General features: G+C 43.6%; 3 protein-coding genes and 1 non-coding gene across 5 annotated transcripts; 1 reads left to right on the top strand and 3 right to left on the bottom strand.

Annotated features, from left to right (window-relative positions):
• Positions 1-2,139: 2,139 nt before the first annotated feature.
• Positions 2,140-2,221, bottom strand: TRNAS-GCU (transfer RNA serine (anticodon GCU)). The gene has a single exon. It is a non-coding gene; the product is annotated as a tRNA-Ser (tRNA).
• A 72-nt stretch (positions 2,222-2,293) lies between these two features.
• LOC136494822 (transcription initiation factor TFIID subunit 9-like) lies at positions 2,294-6,297 on the top strand. Its single transcript, XM_066491002.1, has 2 exons — positions 2,294-2,698; positions 5,623-6,297. The coding sequence occupies exons 1-2, from the start codon at positions 2,381-2,383 to the stop codon at positions 5,980-5,982; spliced, it is 678 nt and encodes a 225-aa protein (XP_066347099.1). The 5' UTR covers positions 2,294-2,380; the 3' UTR covers positions 5,983-6,297.
• Positions 6,298-8,798: 2,501 nt separating this feature from the next.
• On the bottom strand, positions 8,799-10,656 carry LOC136542200 (protein NODULATION SIGNALING PATHWAY 1-like). The gene has a single exon (XM_066534530.1). The coding sequence runs from the start codon at positions 10,654-10,656 to the stop codon at positions 9,004-9,006; it is 1,653 nt and encodes a 550-aa protein (XP_066390627.1). The 3' UTR covers positions 8,799-9,003.
• A 7,115-nt stretch (positions 10,657-17,771) lies between these two features.
• Positions 17,772-20,052, bottom strand: LOC136542209 (uncharacterized). 2 transcript variants are annotated; one of them, XM_066534546.1, is made up of 2 exons: positions 19,858-20,052; positions 17,772-18,929 (listed from the first exon to the last, which is right to left on the bottom strand). In XM_066534546.1, the coding sequence occupies exon 2, from the start codon at positions 18,860-18,862 to the stop codon at positions 17,945-17,947; it is 918 nt and encodes a 305-aa protein (XP_066390643.1). In that variant the 5' UTR covers positions 18,863-18,929; positions 19,858-20,052; the 3' UTR covers positions 17,772-17,944. The 2 variants fall into 2 exon arrangements, with proteins under 2 accessions (XP_066390643.1, XP_066390639.1); XM_066534542.1 differs by having other exon boundaries at positions 17,772-18,909; positions 19,858-20,051.

Raw genomic sequence — 20,052 nt, 5'->3', positions numbered from 1 at the left:
ATGATCTCATCCCTTCAACAAAAATTAGAGGTAGAATCATTCTATTGAAGATCTAAAACGAATTTGGTGTGTCCCTCCTGGTCCCCAAAACAAAGGCAAGCGTCTTCTTGCTTTAAGTTGTGCCTATCCCAAACAAAGATTGTTTGTCTTTTTTTTGTGAGACCCAGTATAGACACATACGCTTATAAACATAAGCGTATACTTACTTCTATCACACACACAATATAACCAGCAGCAGATGCCTCCCCAACGAATCGGAGGAGTCGTGTACAAATCATAAACATGGCTTTAGAACGATGGTGATTCAATTGATTATCAATCTAAAAGAAATAATATAAAAAACAAAAGGTAAATGGAAGTTCTAGAGTACTAGATAAATCAATAAAAAGGAAAAGAGAAAATAGGAGTGATAAATTAGAATATGAAATAATAAAAATACGACATCCATGAACGCACGCGCACACGAACCATAATAGGATTAAGTCTATTTTTAGCCCCTCAACTCTTGTTTTTTCTAATTTTTACGCTCAACTACAAAACCATCTAACTTTGGCACCTCAACTACCAAAACTGTTTAATTTTGACCCCAGAGCCATATGAAAACCACTCAAAACCGTCTCAGTGTTGAAATTGAACGATTTTGATAGTTGAGGTGCCAAAGTTAGACAAAAGCAAAGAGTTGAGGGGCAAAATAGACTTAATCAAGTACTAGTTTTTTAAGATATATGAAAATTTTTATACACTTAGATTTATTGATTGATGGAAGTGTTTGGCCATGAAAACTCAATATAAAGTTTTTGGGGGTATGCATACCTCTTGTATGCGTCTCCTAATGGGCTCTAAGACGATACATGCCCAAGTAGATTAAAAGACGGTGGCGCAGCAGCCAAAAGACGGTGACACAACACCCTGACAAATTCTGGATGATGGCTTGTTTCGACGATTTCCGTTGACTCCGATGTAATTTTGATGTCAAACCAACACCGTTGGTTAATTTATGAAATTATCTTTCCATGCATAGGTGGATCCTCAAAACGGACTCTGCATGCATCTTTGGCGTCCGTTTTATTGCAAGCTGCTCCTGGAGGCTGAGGCAAACTCGAACTCGAGTTGGACTGGCCTCCTGTTTGACTTGGACGTCCTTGTTGGTCTCCTCTGCCTCCACACCTCTCTCCAAGTATTTCGTGATCCTCTACAATGTTCCTAAGAATGATAACATCATTAGGTAGCAATTTGTTCTCAAAATTGAAAAGGATAGCTTAAGAACGAGCTCACATCTAGATTTAATCATTGTATTCGAGCTCTAATCATTGGTCCTTGCATAACAGTTGGAGGATTAGCGGGTACATCCTAAGGAGTGATGTCCTCATCAGGATGACATTCTCTAACGGATCCCAAGCGGTGATGAATCTCTCTGTCCTAGCCCCTCTTGCCAAACACAGAACAATAATGATCTCATCCCTTCAACAAAAATTAGAGGTAGAATCATTCTATTGAAGATCTAAAATGAATTTGGTGTGTCCCTCCTGGTCCCCAAAACGAAGGCAAGCGTCTTCTTGCTTTAAGTTGTGCCTATCCCAAACAAAGATTGTTTGTCTTTTTTTTTTTACGAGACCCAGTATAGACACATACGCTCATAAACATAAGCGTATACTTACTTCTATCACACACACAATATAACCAGCAGCAGATGCCTCCCCAACGAATCGGAGGAGTTGTGTACAAATCATAAAAATGGCTTTAGAACGATGGTGATTCAATTGATTATCAATCTAAAAGAAATAAGATAAAAAAACAAAAGGTAAATGGAAGTTCTAGAGTACTAGATAAATCAATAAAAAGGAAAAGAGAAAATAGGAGTGATAAATTAGAATATGAAATAATAAAAATACGACATCCATGAACGCACGCGCACACGAACCAACAGCAAATGGCACCTAACTGATCGGAGGAGTCGTGTACAAATCATAACAGATGGCTTTTAGAACGATGGTGATTCAACTAATTCACAAAATCCAGAAGAAATATGATAAAAACAAAAGGTAAATGGAAGTTCTGAATTAGCAGATAAAATAAAAAAAAAGAAAAGGAAAGAAAAATGGGAGTGCTAAATTAGCATACGAAATTATAAAAATATTGCGATGCCTGAGAGATTCGAACTCTCGAGGGGAAACCCCATATACTTAGCAGGCACACGCCTTAACCATTCGGCCAAAGCGTCGATTGGTGACGACGACAGTAAGATTTCTAACTTAGCTATTTTCAAACCATGTCCGAATCCAGAACCAGGTTGCCCTGAGCCCCTGACACGGTGACGCCACACTCCCGAAAGGAAACGGCGAAATCCCACCAGGCCACCACGCACAACCGCGCTCCAACCATGGACGCCGGCGGCGCGCGTCCATCGGCACCTTCGGCCGCCGCTGCCGCAGCCGCGGGGGCCTCCGCCGCGGACGAGCCCCGGGACGCGCTGGTGGTGCGGGAGCTCCTGCGCTCGATGGGTCTCGGCGAGGCCGAGTACGAGCCCCGCGTAGTGCACCAGTTCCTGGACCTGGCCTACCGATACGTCGGAGACGTGCTCGGGGACGCCCAGGTCTACGCCGACCACGCCGGGAAGGCCCAGATCGACGCCGACGACGTCCGCCTCGCCATCCAGGCCAAGGTCAATTTCTCCTTCTCCCAGCCGCCGCCGCGCGAGGTACCAATCCCACCCAAAATCCTACCTTTTTGTTCTTCAATTTCGGCAAATCAGTTGGCTTCTAGAATTACTTTCTTATATCCCGCCAACATCGTTGTTTTCTCCGTCGGCTGGTGTTACACGGTCGAATCCACCAACCCTAGTTATTGTGTTGCCCGTGTAGTTGAAACTTGATTTTGAATTAGTTTTGGTTTTGCTGGATTTGTTGGCCGAGAACTTGGGATTTCTTCCATTGTTTCTTAATAATACTCATAAGAGTTTTCCTGGCATCTCTCTAGTCTTGAAGTAGTATCTATTCTATGTAGTCTCGGTGAAATTATGTCTTTTAAATTTGTTAACTCGTCCCCGCTCAATTCCATTGAAAGAGATATGGAAATGTCGACTTACAGCATAGGTTCAGATATGTTCAGAAATAGGTTCAATCCTAAAAGCCACATAGATCGGAGACGATAACATCATAATCCAAAACATAACCGGTAAGAGACGATTCAGAATTCTAAACTACTAGTACAAAAATTCATGTGTTGTAATAAATTCTTCTACAAATGAGGTAATGAAGTTTCTAAAGCTGCATCTTCATCTATTCTAAAATGGTATTTGTCATCCCTGTGCTGCCTTGCAGAATATGGTGATCTTTTTACTTCCTACTACATGCCTATTATCAATTTTAACTATTAATAAAACTTTGGCCTTACACTAGGATCATAATGTCTAGGAACTACCTTTCTTTTTCTTTTCTTTTTTTTGGAAAGTTGAAAATCTCATTGCATCACCGACAAAGTACAGATATAGGGCGAAGATTGCCCCGTTCGAAATGTAACTGCCTTTCAAATGGGAAAATTACAGCTATTGCATCCCTTGCTACATAAGCTTTAAATGGTTCAGCTTAAGATGGATTGCCTATGCCTAATAAATTTTGAAGGTACCCACCCAGTTGCATTTTGAAGTTATAGATGATTATATGTAGATGATGCCCGATTGATACTTGTAGGATTGAATTCTCTGTTGCATTAGGGTATTGTGTTTTGTTTTTATTTCATATTTCCCTCTGTTCTTAATCAAAGGTGAACTCTCTGTAGCATAACACTATGGTTGTTGCATTGTACCTTGATACAGGAAGACCATAATTTATAGCTAAATTTAAATCATCTATCTTTTAATGATTCCTCCACATTCTTAAACGCCATCAAAGACTAGTACTTGACAGAATACTAGAACTGCACTGGACTAATTTGCTTTCTCCTTTGGTTGCATTTGTACTTCTGCATCGTATTTGTTTCTTGTGTGTCAAAATCTTCATTGTATGCATCTACCTATGACAAGGCTATTGGTACTTTTTGTCCAGATTCTTTGATGAAAACACACTGACTCACCAATTCCTATTAGATCTGCTATAATATTTGATCTGTTGACAAGTTCATACGAAGTACGGACCGACCTTTGAGCAGAACCACATAATCAAGTGTTCCATCTGACCATTCAGTGATAAAGTGGTGTTATGGATATGAAAAAAGTGTTTGGGTGCTTCCGACTACACCTAGCACTGAGTTTTAAGATGCATTTCTGGAAGATTACAATTTTCCAACACAATTGATTTCTCCTTTCTTGTTATGAGGCATCAGCGGCATCACTAAGGATATTTGTTGCCTTATGAGAGACATCCTTAATATGTTGATAAGAGGTTTCTTTAAATGTGGTATTACTAAATACAAGTAACATGATCTCAGTTGATCCCTTGGACTCTGCACAAAAAAATTATAATATGTACTTGCTCGCCCAGAAAATAATACATCGCTTACCTAAGGAAGCTTGGGAAGTGCCAATTAACATTTGAAAAGAGTAAATTTATATCTTTCTTGCTTAGCTCATAATGAATAATCTTTCCAGTCACAAAGCACTGTTTCGGGACGTTTGTAGCCAACAATTTAATTTTTTGGCTGTATATTTAGATTTGGCTTGTGAAGCTTTGTTTCAAAAAACATTTTATTTTTTTTATTATAATTTGCTGAGGTTATTTAATATAATACAACAGATAATACTCTTCGCTTGTGTTTCATTAGTAGATCATATTGATCTGCAATATCACTTTTTCTTGTGATGGATTATACAGTGACAACTTGACCTTTTAGTGAACAATCTCTAAATTTGCTCTTTTATTCATGGTGGATTGCAAGACTCTTTCTGTTAGAGACAACTTTGACCTTTAGGGAATAGTCTCTATATTTGGAAGAGTTCTCGTCAGATGCAAAGAAAGAAAAGTAGAAAACATCAACCAACAGCTGAACCCAGCAACCAAAACCATCTTTTTGCCATCAAATTTAACCAACATGACTACAGAACTTTTATATTTTTATAAAGAACTTCTACTCGGACTAGAAAATCAAGTCATTGTTAGGCATCTTCAAATCATCCGACTAGAAAATCCGGAGCACGATGGTTGATCTTCAGATTTTCCATGTGGGCTACCACAATTCACAAGTCATTCATTACCTCTTTGTCTTGAGATGAGAATCCCAATGCCACAGTATGTTAGTTGTACAAGCATGTTATGGTATTAAGTATGTGCATTCACCTTGAAATAAGAAGATGTGATGCTGATAGATCATGCTTAGTCTACAGGGATCTCATATTGCCTTTTTATGTTCCTAGACTCCCTACTGCAAAGAAAGCCATTTATAAATATAGTTGTTGGATGTTGTCTTCTTAGCACAACTAAAAGTGTATGAGAGTTGTGGTGAAACACTGGAACTCATGTTTTGGTGTGTCTTCTCTGGTTATGGGCTACTTAACATTTTGAATCTAGAGGTTAGTAGGAAGCTCTTGTTATTTCATTGGATTCTTGAAAAGTTGATCTAATCTTCTCTGTAGAGAACGAGTGCATAGCAGTGTTTTAGGCTTAACAAGTTATTTCCTCTTCTTGGTAGGTTCTCCTTGAGCTGGCCCGGAGCCGGAACAGAATACCTCTGCCCAAATCAATTGCTCCTCCTGGCTCAATTCCCCTCCCACCTGAGCAGGATACACTGTTGGCCCAGAACTACCAACTCCTACCTCCGTTGAAGCCGCCACCTCAATTTGAGGAAACAGAGGATGAGAATGAAGAATCAAACCCAAGTCTGACGCCAAACCCAGCAAATTCTAATCCAACCTTCTCGCAGGATCAGAGAAATAACGAGCAACAGCACACTCCCCAGCATGGTCAGAGGGTTTCATTCCAACTCAATGCTGTGGCAGCTGCTGCTGCAAAGCGTCCTCGGATGACCATTGATCAGCTGAACATGGGCTAACCATTCATCGTCGTTGGTTAGACTAGTATCCTTTTCCACATCCACTAGTCTGGAGAATCATGTTTTGAAGAGATTAGTGTTGTATTGGTATGATCTTATTGACTCCCACCCACCTATTTAACCACGAGATGTGCAGTACAGCAGCAGCATAAGTTTCTGCCTGCAAGAACGTTGCTATAGGGAAGGAAAGCAACTGTGCTAGTAGTGTATTTTGTTCTTGCTCACTGCTACAATGGTATCTGGGTCTGCATGTTCTTAGTAAAATTAGCATTCATCTCAAGAGGGCAAAAATTGTTTTATCAGTATTGCAAGTTACTTCCTCCGTTCCAAATTATAAGACGTTTTGGCTTTTCTAGATATATTGGTTATGCTATGTATCTAAGTGCATAGTAAAAACTATATGTCGAGAAAAGCCGAAACGTCATATAATTTTTAGTATTAGTTATGATGGCACCAAGATTTTTATCCACAAGCAGGATTGAAACAATTAAAACATTGAACTAAAAAGAACATGAAAAACATAGTGCCGACTCTTCCACCCCTTCATAGCTTTTGTTCCCTATATCACCCTGGCGAGTGGCCGTGAGGTGAGGCATGGAGTCGATGCTCACGTCTACCCAACGTCCTCTGCCGGACCGAGATTGAAAAAAAAGACGTCCTCTAATAGACCTATCAAGAGCCTGTTAGATCCAGGCAGCTAATTGTTAGCTGCTAGCTAAAAGAAACTAGCTAATTACTTTTTACTAGTAGCCAATTGTTAGCTGCTACTCCCTCCATTAAAAAAACACAATCCTAGCTTTGAACCTAAAGCTAGAATTGCATTTTTTAGACGGAGGGAGTATCTAAAAGAAGGTACCTAATAATTACTTTTTCCTAGCAACTACTTGTTAGCTGCTAGCTAAAATAAGCCAGCTAATTATTTTTTATTAGCAACTAATTGTTAGCTGCTAGCTAAATGAAGCCAGCTAATAATTACTTTTTACTAGCAGCTAATTGTTAGTTGCTAGCTAAAATAAGCCATTTAATTACTTTTTACTAGCAGTTACTCCCTCTGTCCCTAAATAAATAAATTCCTAGAGTTGTTTTAAGTCAAACTTTTTAAACTTTGACCGAATTTCTTAAAAAAAGCGTTTAGATTTATGGTATCAAATTAGTATCATTAGATTTACCATATAATATATTTTCATAAGATGCTCATTTTATGACATAGATGTTACTCTTTTCTATAAAGTTAGTAAAACTTTAAAAGTTTGACCGGCACAGATTTTAGGAATTGATTTATTTGGGGACGGAGAGAGTAATTGCTAAAAGAAGCTAGCTAATTACTTTTTACTAGCAGCTATTGTTAGTTGCTAGCTAAAAGAAGCCAGCTAATCACCTTTTACTAGCTAGGCTATTAGCTGAAACTTGTTTGGATCCTCCAGCTAATAATTAGTAATAATTTGCAATTAAGAGCTAGCTAATGATTTTTTTATTAGCTAAAGAGATCATTTTGAGCTATTAATTTGGTTATTGGCTAGGGTGTTTGCGTTCATTAGAGCTAATTTTAGCAGCTAGTAACTATTAGCTCGGAGGGTCTAAATATGACCCAAGTACTCCTATTAGATTACTAGAGTACTAGGACATGTACATTGCAGTGGAAACTTCAGCTACTTTGCACCTGCAGTCGAATATTGAGTTCCCTCATCCTGAAATGATAAACATGTTTTGATCAGGGAAACTCATGAATATTTAGCTCTTAATTTTTCTTATAATATGTTGTCATTTTCTAAAGAAACAATATCATCGTAGAGACATTTGGAATGCAAGTTTTATATCCTAGACTTGCGTGTAATTTGAATAATAGTTACTTAGGTACAAAATATGCTTACCATTTTATGTCAGATGCAGTATGCATTAACATACCCTCTACTCATCATGTTTTAACGTGCTATTTGGTCGAAGCGTTGGTAACGCAAATTTAATGGATTAAAAGCTACGGATGTTACCGCAAGCCATTCGATTTGAACTAATATTATTTTCCGTTTGCGTTACTGTAGAGCGAACCAAACACTGCCTAAGTGGTATACGGGGATCATATTAGAGTTTTCTCCAAAAAAAATATGAAATTGTAGACAGTGTTAAGTCAAGCCATCTTAAGTTATGAAATAAATTTTCACAGTACAGTTATTCAGAGCTCTAAATGCTGATACTATTTTCTTTAAATTTGATTAAATTTAAGATAATTTGACTTGAATCAAACCTAGAATTACATCTTTTGGGGACCGAGGTAGTATATGTCAAGTTGGCAGATTTTGAATATTCCAAACAAATCAAATTTTATCTGAACGATGTTGAATCTCACTAGTCGCTACCCAATGCAAGTATTTTCATCTCCACGTATAACACGTGAGATTCCTGACTGTGGCACTGCAGTTAGATGTTCCGTATAAAGCATGTTCGCTTGCTCGTAAACAATCGTAAATTTCTAGCCGGGAACAGTGTTTTTCTCTCACACCAAACCAGCCAGCAGTAAATAATCAACGATACGATATGGCCTCCCGAACAGGCTGTATTAACTAACCACCTATTGAGCTGCCAATTGATTCGATTCTCCCTGATCACACGAAGCAACGCTAGTACATGCTCTTGATTTGGGGTACATGGTACCTGCTTAGCACGTTTGTTTACTTGGAGCGTACATGCATGTTGGTAGGCTGCTGATACTTGGAAATTAAAATCAAGCAAGCATGCATGCATGGGGCAGAGAACTCAACAAAGGAATCGTATCGATCGATCTGTACAAAAATGGCCACTGACAACTGCAGTAGCTTTCTTCTTCGAAAACAAGAGGGAGGGGGAAAAAGGCTACACACTTCCCTGCACCGGCGGCAAGGCGTGTCCAAGATGCGTCGGCTAGCTCCTGGGACCTTGGCCACCTGGGGTGCATCACCTGTCAATTCAATTTTCCATCGACTCGCAGTGCACGGCCCAGATCATCCGCCATGATCATGGACGGACGCGTGGACCGGCTCCACGGGCTCAGCCACTGCACGCCGGCCGCCACAGCGAGCAGAACGACACCGGCTGCCCCTTCCACCGCAGCGCCACCGCGCCGGCCGCCCCCGACGCCGACATCTCCCAGCCGCCGTCGTACTTCCTCAGCAGCGACTTGGCCGACTCCACCGCCTCGTCTCCGAACGCCGCCTCCTCGAACCCGGCGGCCGCCATGCGCTCACGCCACGCCTCCCTCCCTGCTCCCGCCGCCTCCGACGCGACGGACGTGCCGGCCTCGGCCTCCAGCAGGCGCCTCTCCTCCCCGTCCCTCCCCTTGAACGCCGCGGACGTCGACTCCAGGAACCGCCACAGCAGCTCCAGCCTCGCCGTGAACTCGCCCGCCGCGGTGCCGTCGCCGCCGCCGTCGAGCTCCGAGACCACCACCAGCTCCGGGTTGAGGCCTCGGACCTTCCTTAGGATCTCTGTCCGCTCGTCGGCGCCGGCGTGGCCGAGCCGGAACTGGAGACACACGACGAGGGCCTCGCCACCGCCCGATGGGGAGGTGAACCCATGTTGCACGGAGTCCAGGGAGGCCGCGCGGCTGATGGCGAGCTGCAAGTTGATGGACTTGGCGTACCGGAGGAGGTGCGGCGAGAAGTCGTACCCCGGAGGCGACGCCGAGAAGGGCGCCGGCGGGGTGGCCGCGGGGCCCGCCACGGTGAGGCGGACGGAGGGCGGCGCGCGGCCGCCGGGCAGCCGGGTCAGCGACTCCAGCAGCGTCGGCCACTGCACGCCGTGCGAGACGCCGAGGTCGACAACGTGCAGCGCCCGGGGCTCCGCGGGGCCGCCGCGCGACGCGGCCTGCGCGATGGCGGCGTTGGCCAGCGCGTTCGGGAGCGCGAACCACGGGCTCACCTCGTGGAACCTGATGAGCGACGCGCGGAACAGCCGCGGCTCCGCGCCCGCGAACGCCGGCGTGGGGCACTCGCATGGCGGCACCCGCACGGTCGCTGCGGCCGCCGGCCCGACGGCGGCGGGGAGCCTACGGGCGAGCGCGTGCAGCCCGTGCGCGGCCAGCCGGTGGTTGGCGTCGCCGGAGAAGGAGGCGAGCTCGCCGAGCACGTAGAACAGGTGCTGCACGCGTGACAGGTTGCCGGCCTCGACGGCGGCCGCGCACGGGTTCAGAAGCTGCTCCGCCCACCTCGTGTCGCGGTCGGATCCCGCTCCCCCGCCCTTGGAGCCGCCCTTCTTGCTGCCGCTGCCGCCACCGGCACCTGCTGGCCTGTCCTTGTCAGCGCGGCGACGCTGGTTGCTGCCACTGTGGGCGGACGCCCTGTGCGCCGGGGACTTGCGCTTCTTGGACGAAGGCTCCGACGGCGACGACACGGCCGGTGACGCAATGCTTGATGAGGTGTGCGCCAGGGGCGGACTGGCCGTCGTCAGCAGCGGCGCCGGGGGCGAGAGCGTCTGCGCCACGACGCTGCCAATATCATCTTGCTGCGCCGCCGTGGGATTGGACCACCACCCGTAGCCGCCGCCGTCGGTGATGTCAACATCCGCGGTGAGGAAGGAGATGGAATCCTCAAGCCAGTCGAAGCCGCTGTTGGTCGTTGTGGCGGCGAGCTCCGGGTGCTCCTGCTCGTGACAGCTCATGGGCTTCATGCATGCAATCTTGCAACAAGATGAGGAGATGTGCATGGACGTGCAAAGGCAATAACAACAGGTGGGAGTGGATCCGCTTGGCGTTTGCGTCTTAGTTAGGCCTTGCTTTGATTTGTGGAGCTTAATCTAGGGTTTCATGAATTGATTGGAGGTTAATGAGGACGGAGCAGGGATCAGTGGCCTTGTTTATGCATTGGTGGGTTATTTTAGGGTTCTACCCTCGTGGAACTGACATATTCCCTACATTTTGGTGGCATATGGCTCTGTGAAGTACACCAAAGCATATCTCTCGAGATTCTGCACCCGTTGCAATTAACAAAAGGACCTCGGGAAAGTTCTCTTAACATAAGGCAAGCTTGATTGGCTGAATTTGAATGTTCAGCTCCAACTTCTTGTCTGTTGTTTTAGATGACTAGATAAACCATTCTGAAGCAGAGTATGAAACATAGTGTTACTTAGGCCATGTTTGGATCCAAGGAGCTAATAGTATGAAACATATTTGGAACTCTCGCATGTATAAATCGACAAAGGCTTACAAAGTTCTAATTGGTCACACACAGGTACACCCCGCATTCAAATGGATGTGGAGGTCATCATGTCAATACAAACATAAAGTCTTCTTATGGCTACTCTTAAAGGACCAACTCGGCACAAAGAGAACTTCTCCGAAGGAAGAACATGGATCTCCCCTGCACCCAACCTACAGAGGTAACCCTAGAACACCTATTCTTCAAGTGTGACTTCGGGCAAGCTTGCTGGTTCAATCTTAATCTTCGCATTGACACCGATGATGAACTCTTTATTACTCTGGAACACTTCAAACAACAGTTGGGAGTCCACTTCTACATGGAAATCATCATACTAATGAGCTGGAGCATTTGGGTCTCAAGGAATGACAATATCTTCAAGGAATTCTGCCATCCATATCAAATTGCCGGGCCTTTTTCAAAAAAGAGTTATATCTGGTTATCCATAGAGCGAAGAAAAAATATTTCTCTCTTATAGAAGAATGGCTAGAGCGCCAATTGTGATCTTCTTTATATTCTTTTTGTCCTTTTTTCTTGAATTTTGTGCTTGGACACATCTTTGTCTTCTTTTAATTAATAATATTAATAAGTAGGGGTTACCTCTTCTGTTTCCTTAAAAAAAAAGCTAGCTGCTAATTATTAGCTCCTTTTGGATCCAAATAGGTCTAACTAATAGTTTAGCTAATAATTGTTAGCTGAATATCTAACTAACAACTATTTCACTGGTTGACTAAACTAGCTAATAGCAGCTAATATTAGTTGTAACCTATTAGCTAGCTAACTATTAGGAGCTAATGATCCAAATAGGGTCTTACAAGAATCTAGTGAAAAAAAGGCATTTTTCACAGGCAAAATTAAATCGTTGCTGGAATTTCCTGAGTGTTCTCATTATGATTCAGTTCCCGTAATGATTCAGTTCCAATTTTACTACGAATGTTCTGATACTCAACCTATCTATTTTGTAACGGAATCTCAAGCTTTGAACTCCCTTCTTTCTTATAATATGGAGCATTGCGATATGACTCGGTTCATTCAACCCTTCTTGGTTTGGTGACAATTGTATATTTACATCTCTCTTTGAGACATCACGGTTGCTGGGAAACATTGCGACAGTAATGCCGAAGCAGTTTAATGGTGGAATTGCCGCCCCTATTGGATGGGAGCCGGAGAAGGGCGGCTGTCACAGCATTTCGGTACAGGGATTAAGAGTTTGGTTGGAGGGCGACAGGAACGGCCACTACTCGTTAGTTGGTACGCCTATGTTACTTGTTGCTTGGATCCATACTAAATCTCAAATGATTGGGATCCAAATGACACCATCACAGGTGCATGTAGCCTGATGTGGGGACACCCATCCCTGCCCTGCACTGCAAATGCTTATACTGCTGCTGCCTTCAGCGATTGCTCTTTGTTTAGTTCTTGCTGACAGGTCGGATGAGCTCACTTCGATCTATCAGCGGTCGACAGATGTTCATCCTGAAAACTGTGATGCGTATTTTAGTTGATTCTCTATGTATTCTTGCTGATTATTGGTATGTGCAGACCCCAGAATTTAAATTAAAATACAATGCACTATTCAGAGGTGTGACTTGCAAGCTTCAAATTTTCTGCTTTCTTCTGAATAATTTTGGAGACACAAGAGCGCGCATTGGACATCTCGAAGAAAAATAGCATTATGCTTCTAGTTGCTATGCAAATGCAACTGTGCAAGTGCGCGTGGCAAACGCGAATGTGTGCGTTTGAAGTTTTCAAACAACTCTTGTTTTCCATGAAAGGCCACACAGCTGGACTCTTTCAGTGTTTGCAAAAGGTAACTGCAGGCTGATTGGTTCCTGTCATAAGCACAAATTCAGCAAGCTGGACAATTTTTTGCTTTCTGGAATGCTTACAACTCCACTAATTTACTTATTCAATTGTGAAACTGTGTGGATGGTGATGGTAAAATTGTCATGGAAGATGCACACAAGCAGTAGTGCAGTACTATTCAGACGGCAGTATGTCTTTTATATTGCTCCGTCCCAGACATATCACATATCTTACTCCAAATCCATCAGTCCTGTGTCTTGGACACACTGGATACTGTACTAAGATAGCAATTCCTTTGTTGTATTGTGATGGATGCAATGGTAGTTATCACTCTAAACCAGCAATTTTTTCCATATGCCTAACTCCAATTCCCTTCTTATCGTCTTCTCAAATTTGTCATTGAGTTCTGTCTTTTTGAAGTAAAATACCAGGAGCTCTCTCTTTCAATTAAGACAGGAAACATAGCTTTTAGATAAAATACAATTTACAGCCGAGGCTGCAGCAGCACAGCAAACCGGGACAAAGATAAGACAACCAAAGCAAGCAAAGCAAACTGCATCGGTGATCTCGTCCATGTTGAAATATGAAGTGAAGTAGCCATCTTCTCCATCAGCTTAAGGTTTTCGATTGAATTGGCCGGTGCATACAACTCAATATGATATCAACTGTTGCTCGTTCATATTCGACATTGGAGATTTGAGGAAGCCCCATGTGAAGGGAGCATTGAAATATAAAGTGAATTGGTCATGTTCTCCATTAAGTTAACCTTTTGGATTGAATTGGTCGGTGCATGTAATTTAATAGTCCAAAAATATGGAAGACAGTCATGTCTATTGATTGGTGACTAGTAGGGAAATTGCATGTAATTATACAAATTCTGATAATAATCATTCGAGATCATTGCACAAAAAAATTGATAAATATTTTCGCAGCTTTCAGTGGCTCCACCTCTTGTATAATTCCACTTGGAGGTTGTTGACCTATCAGTACTCTTTTCCTTGTGATATGATAAATAAGCCACTGTAACATGCTAGCAATTGACCTGTTTTATTTCGAGTGTCCTCTTCTAGATATCAGTGCAAAATATGTTATTTGCTTGTGTTTTAACTAATTCTTTGGTGTAAGTAGTTGACAAATAAACGATGCTTTCCTTTTTATGATCTGCAGGAGGTTACGTAGATCTAATTTAGATTCTGACAAATTGTATATAAACAATGCTTTCCTATGTATGATTTGCAGGAGGTTGCGTAGATCTAATTTAGATTCTGACAAATTGTATGCAATCTCAGCACATTTGGCGTAAGCTTTAAACTTTCGGACTAGTTGCCTGTTCTTATATTGCCAATCCCAAAGTAGGGATACTTCGCAACTTGTATGCAGTTAAAAAGAACCAAGTGACAGTGATATCTTTGACTCTTCAGTCTTGATCATTTCAGTGCCTGCTAAACTATGCACCTTCATGCAGGTTACTTATTGAATCTTTCGGCGTGAATGCTTTGCATTAACTTGCACTGCACTTTACGTTGATCTGAATTTATCATCTCCTGTTTCTATGAAACCTGTTGTCTACCTCAGCTCCACATGTTCAGACTTCAGACTGAACTCAGTCTTCATGCTATCCAAATTCAAGGGGGAAATTTTGGAGCTGTAGTAAGAACACAATCCAGTGCAATGATTCGTCGAACTTAGACGCAATAATGGTACTGCGATTAAACAAAACATGTCCTTGTCCATATCCTAAGCATTGAGACAACATCACACAATTAAATTAGACCACAGACAGTAACCGCCTCGCATTTTTCTTCCACTCACAATCATCCATGTCACTGGAGCCTTGGCAGCAAGGGAGCTCCTGTCCACTTGAAACCCAGGACCACATCTATGAAAACCATACAAACAATTTTGATATAATAGTCTCCATCTTGCGTTGGGCAAATGCAAGGTTGGCACACAAGACCTCATCACCTCAGTGTAAGCTACAGACTAAATTATTCAAGATTCTTGTGGTGACGTAGCGGGGCAGGAATATACCCCTATCAAATCCCTTGTGCCTTCATAATAAAAATGAAATTTGGTTTCAGAGCAGAAATCTTATATCTTGACGTTGGCAATGTGGATGTGCCCATTGTTTATAGGGCGTATTCTGGAAGTACCTGAAAGAGGAAAGAGATAGTACTTTCTTTCTTTTTTTCTGAAACGAACAAAGAGATAGTACTTTCCTTCCCTCATCGATTGATCTGGATTTAAAAACCTGCAAATTGCACCGTTTTGTCATTTGTGGTGTGGTTAAGGCAAGTGTAGTACAACCTTGCAGCAAGTACAGAAGCTGAATCACAAGAGGCTTGTACTGACTACTGATGAAACCAGAACAAAATCAGAAGCACGTTCAGTGAAAAAGTCTGTAAGGTAGACAGCTAACAGATGCAGTTTAATATTTTCCTTTGACATTATATATGTTTCTTGGAACAATTCAGCATGAGCAATGAGTGACACCATCTTGTGGCAAGTAGCTGTCCTTAGAAAGCACTGCACGTATATTATTGACTGAAACACAATTGTGTTTCAGTCAATAATACACTGTATACATTGCCTTCTGAAATTAGATATGTTTTTCTCCCTTCTCTCAGTGCTCACACACCAACCTGCAGAGGCTGGTTGTATTCTCGATCAGAAACATCGGTTGACATCACAGGGTTAGGGTTAGCTGAGGTCGGCTGCCCTGCCCTGCCCATGAAATCGACAGAAACCATAAGCAATGAGTGCTGATGACAGACCAGTGAAGAAGGTCAGACCAATCTTGGATGGGTGAAAGCAAAGTTAATCTCTTCTGAACGTTGAGTGAGAGAGCGGGCAATCAATGATTCGCTGAAGCCCTATTGACCACGTAGTGAACAGAACAGCATATGAGGTAAGCAGGTAAGCTTGCCTGAATCTATCATGCATGTTTCTTGAACCATCCTTGTGATGTTGCCACGTGAGTCAGCACTGATGCAACATCATAAGCATAAATAGCATGCAGAGATGTCGCTGTCGGAGAGGCATCTTCCCCCATTCATTGTCCTAAGCAAATTGAAGAGCTCTGAATAGCTTATAATCAAGTTTGCATGACTGCATAAGAAATCAAGCCACCCGGCCAGTGGAATGGAAACACGAAGTAAGCTGCCCCATGCCTCTCTAGCTTCTTGTGATTTTACAGATGGCCTCCTCTTCTTTTGTTAATTTATTTACTTCTTTGCCCAGCTCCTTGGTGATAGCACAAAATTACTCTGTATACTTTGGCAGGCAAAATGAGTCTGCATCTCAACTTTTGCAATATTCTACATCTATAGATGCACTGTGGATATGCATCATTTGAGAAATTTGAAACTTCTAGATATATGTTCGTACGGGGTTTTCATGTTTTTTTAGGCAAACAGGACAGGTAAAAGCATAACCATGGCATCTCATTCCTAAAGACACACTTTGCTCCACCGTGGGCGCAACTCTTTGGAAGATGGCATCGTTACAAACTAACCAAATACTCCAGCAGAGAAGTATAATAATCTCCACGAAGAAAGGAACTCAACTGGTGTTTAAAGGTTGTGAGCACATGTATGACTGAATTTTTCTCAAAAAAACATGTATAACTGAATGAAGAATTGAATATTACCGCCAAAGTGGATATTAACAAAGTTCCAGCAGGCAAGAGCAAAAGGGCATTGAAGAAAGAGCTGGTCCAGAGACTCTTCATGATCAGTAGCAAAGAACGCAAGCGTAAGACTGCAACTCCATATTCCTCCTTTTCAACAAATTTCTTATCCTAAGACGATCCTTTAGAAGAAGTCAGAAGAAAACCCTATGCTTCGGTTGACATGAGCATTTCCACAGACATGAGAAAATACCATAGCAAAAGGTTAGTGAAGGTCTGAAGCTGCCTTCTGGCTGCATTAGTTTCCCCTGTTTATCGCAACTTTCGCTAACAGCTGACCGCGGACTGCTTTCATATGGTTCATTTGCGAACTGGTACGATGCTGGATAAGAAATGTAATGCTAGAGCTGGTATGGTTCAAAAAAAAAAAAACAAGAAGAAATTTCAATGAAAGGCTTACTAGTGAACTTCTGCTGATCTGGCGCTGGGAACAGGCCGCTATAACAGTAGAGAAAGATGCACCAGAAAGCCGAGAGGCCCATGGGTCAACAAGATTTTCCAAGGAAAGTATGAAGAGCAAGAGCACCAGAACGGTTGCATTGACTGTTACAGGCACAGGCAGTTCATGTCACTAGTCATGCTACTGACGTAATGGCATGCCATATAGCCCATATAGATCATTATATCTTAAGTTCTTGCTAAACCAGCAATGCTTGTCTTGTAAATAAAATTTAAATCTCGTGTTTTTCCCAGGCATAGGGTGTTAGTCTAATCTTTTTTTTTCAAAAACAGATCTACCTCTCAATTAAGGAAGGAAAGAAATTATATGTACAGGAAAGCCCAAAAGTCCGGCTAGCCCCACCGGGCACACATAGAAAAACAGGAAACACCCAGCTCCTACCCCTAATCTTTGAATTGATTACTATCAGAATGTTATGTGCTTTTGTGTTAAAATTAGTAGTCTGTGTATACTGATATGCAGAGGTTGGGATTGCTTTCAAGAGTGCTGTATCAATTCAATGTAACTGTCTTGAATTTTAAAATCTTCCCTTATCAAGAAAAAAAAACTCTAAAGCATCCATCTAGAAATAGCAGCAAAAGTGTGGCCGCCCATTCTGCATATATACACGAGTGACTGAGTGAGTACATTACTTTCAGAAATAGCAGCAAAAGTGGCAGCACAGAGGCCATGCAAGAATGTACACTATTATACAAAACACACAGCAGCAGCAGCAGAAGCTGATAGCTGAAGCAATACCAAAAGGAACCCTATAACCATGACATAGCCTGATTGCTTATTGCTCTTCTTATCTAGCAGTACTGCAGTAGTTCTACACCTTCAAAATGTACATACAGGTCGGTTCTACTTCTCATTGCAGGACAAGTGCTGAAAGGCGTCCTTGATCGCTGCTATGGCCGCTAGGTGCTTGCTCCTGCGCTCCAGGTACATCCCCTCCCGCACCAACCGCTGCCCGGTGTCATCCATCTGCAGCAGCGTCTGCTGCTCCAAGCGGTCATCGATGAACAAGCTTGCGACGAGGAATGAGAGCGAAGCGGCGGTATGCAGCCTGTGGAGCTGATCGCCCTGATGATACGGCAGTGGTTTCTGGTTCAGCTTGTCCGAGAGCATGGCCACATTCTTCAGGTGCTGTTCCACCTGCTGCATCAGGCTACCCAAGTCACCCTGTGGCACAGAATCGTCAGAGCCTTGGTGGCGGTCACTCAGCACCTGGATCCTTGCAACCACATAGGGCTTTGTCCTGACGATGTCGATGACCCGGAAGCGGTCTTTGCCCACGCAGGTGAGGAAGAATCGGTCGTCGGTGAGCCTCTCGCACTCCACGACATGGACAACGCACCCCACGTCCGCCATCCTACTCCCGTTCTTGCAAGCCGAGCAGATGACCCCAAACCTGAGGCCCTGCTGGAGCAGGGTGTGCATCATGATGCGGTGCCTGAACTCGAACGCCTGCAGCTGGAGCGTGGCGCCGGGGAAGACGACTGATGGGTACATGACGAGGGGGATCTCGGCGGTCTGGTCTTTCGGGGTCTGAACAACCTCGTCCATGCAGCCGTGCAGATTGGCTCCGCATTTCAGCAACGATGTACTCCTCTTATGGAGCTGCTGCTTCTCCGTGGTCGTGGCAATGGCAACTCTTGTTTGTGGTGGGTCGGGTCTTGGAGGAAGCTTTGGCTGGTGAGGAGGCGACGACGATGGACTGAAGCTGTGGCTGTTTGGCCTTGTCAATTTGGATGGAAGGTGCAGGGTCCTCAGGGCCATGTATATGTGTTTGCTTCACTTTCAGAGTAAGAGTAGCCTGATCAACTCTGCACAAAACAAAGAGTTGCTATATTCAGGTGGCAGAATTTTCAGGCAACAATCTTACACAATCAAGTAGTAAAATTAAAAGGACAACTCACAAAAGACAATTCACAACTTTTTTTTCTATAACCAAACCAGACAACTGATGAAGAAGAGACACATATCTAGTACTAGTAGTATATATTCAGTAAAAAGATTTAGCAACAAAAGGATTACCCTTTGCGTACAGATTGGGGAACATAATCCAATGTCGGATTACAGGGAAACCATGAAACATGTATCTATGATGATTGTAGCAGGTTTGTTTGAGTTGCAGAGATGGAAGTTTTCACTTTTCAGAGTTGTTGGAAAGCCTGTACCGATACCGATTGCGGGAAAGAAAGAAGAAAGAAGAAGGAATAAAAAATAAAAGAGAAGTGACTGTTGTGCTTATCATCCTATAACAAAATATAATAAATAAATAGATGAAAACTGCCGCTAGTCCTCCTGAAGTGAGCGTACTAGCTTGCAAGTGAAGCAGGCGGAAACATTTGAGTTAGGTGTGGTTGGATTGGATAAGGAGTCGTCCAGTGCCGCTGCCGTGCCGAGTGTGTGTTTGTATTAACCGAGTAGCAGCTCCGAGACTTCACATACTGACATGGGGCGTTGGTTGTCGGGTCAAGAGGAATCGAAGGGCCCGATTCATGGACATGGCAGGGACGGTTGTATGCAGTGCATAATTAGAGGAAAACCATTTTTTTTCTTTATCACGTATTATTTATGGGAAGTAAAAATCAGCTATGCCGAAGGAGTCGCGACAGAAACAAAAGCAGATGCAGGACAACTAGGCGCGCGGATCGGATCTTGGGTCGTGGCTTTGTTGTAGAACAAAGGTTTGCCGGGGACACGGCGGAAGCACGCCGGACAGGAAGGAAGGAAACGGGTGGTGGAGGGAAAGGGGTACGGGTTGTTACCTTGGTGGTCGTCGGACGGATGGCGATGAGGGTCCAGGTCGTTGCCGGGTTCGCAGCACTCAGAACGGCAGCAGGGAGGGGGGCGATGGACGAAGAGTGGAGAGAGCACGGAGCAGGGAGGGGAGGTGGGCGGAGAGAGAGAGGAAGGTTGAAGGTAGGCGAATGGATAAGAGCAGAGGACGATCCGATTCCTCC

Source organism: Miscanthus floridulus, chromosome 1 (genome assembly GCF_019320115.1).
Source record: "Miscanthus floridulus cultivar M001 chromosome 1, ASM1932011v1, whole genome shotgun sequence".
Lineage (NCBI taxonomy): Eukaryota > Viridiplantae > Streptophyta > Magnoliopsida > Poales > Poaceae > Miscanthus > Miscanthus floridulus.
Note: the sequence above shows the minus strand (reverse complement) of the source record. Positions and strands in the feature narration are given on the sequence as shown.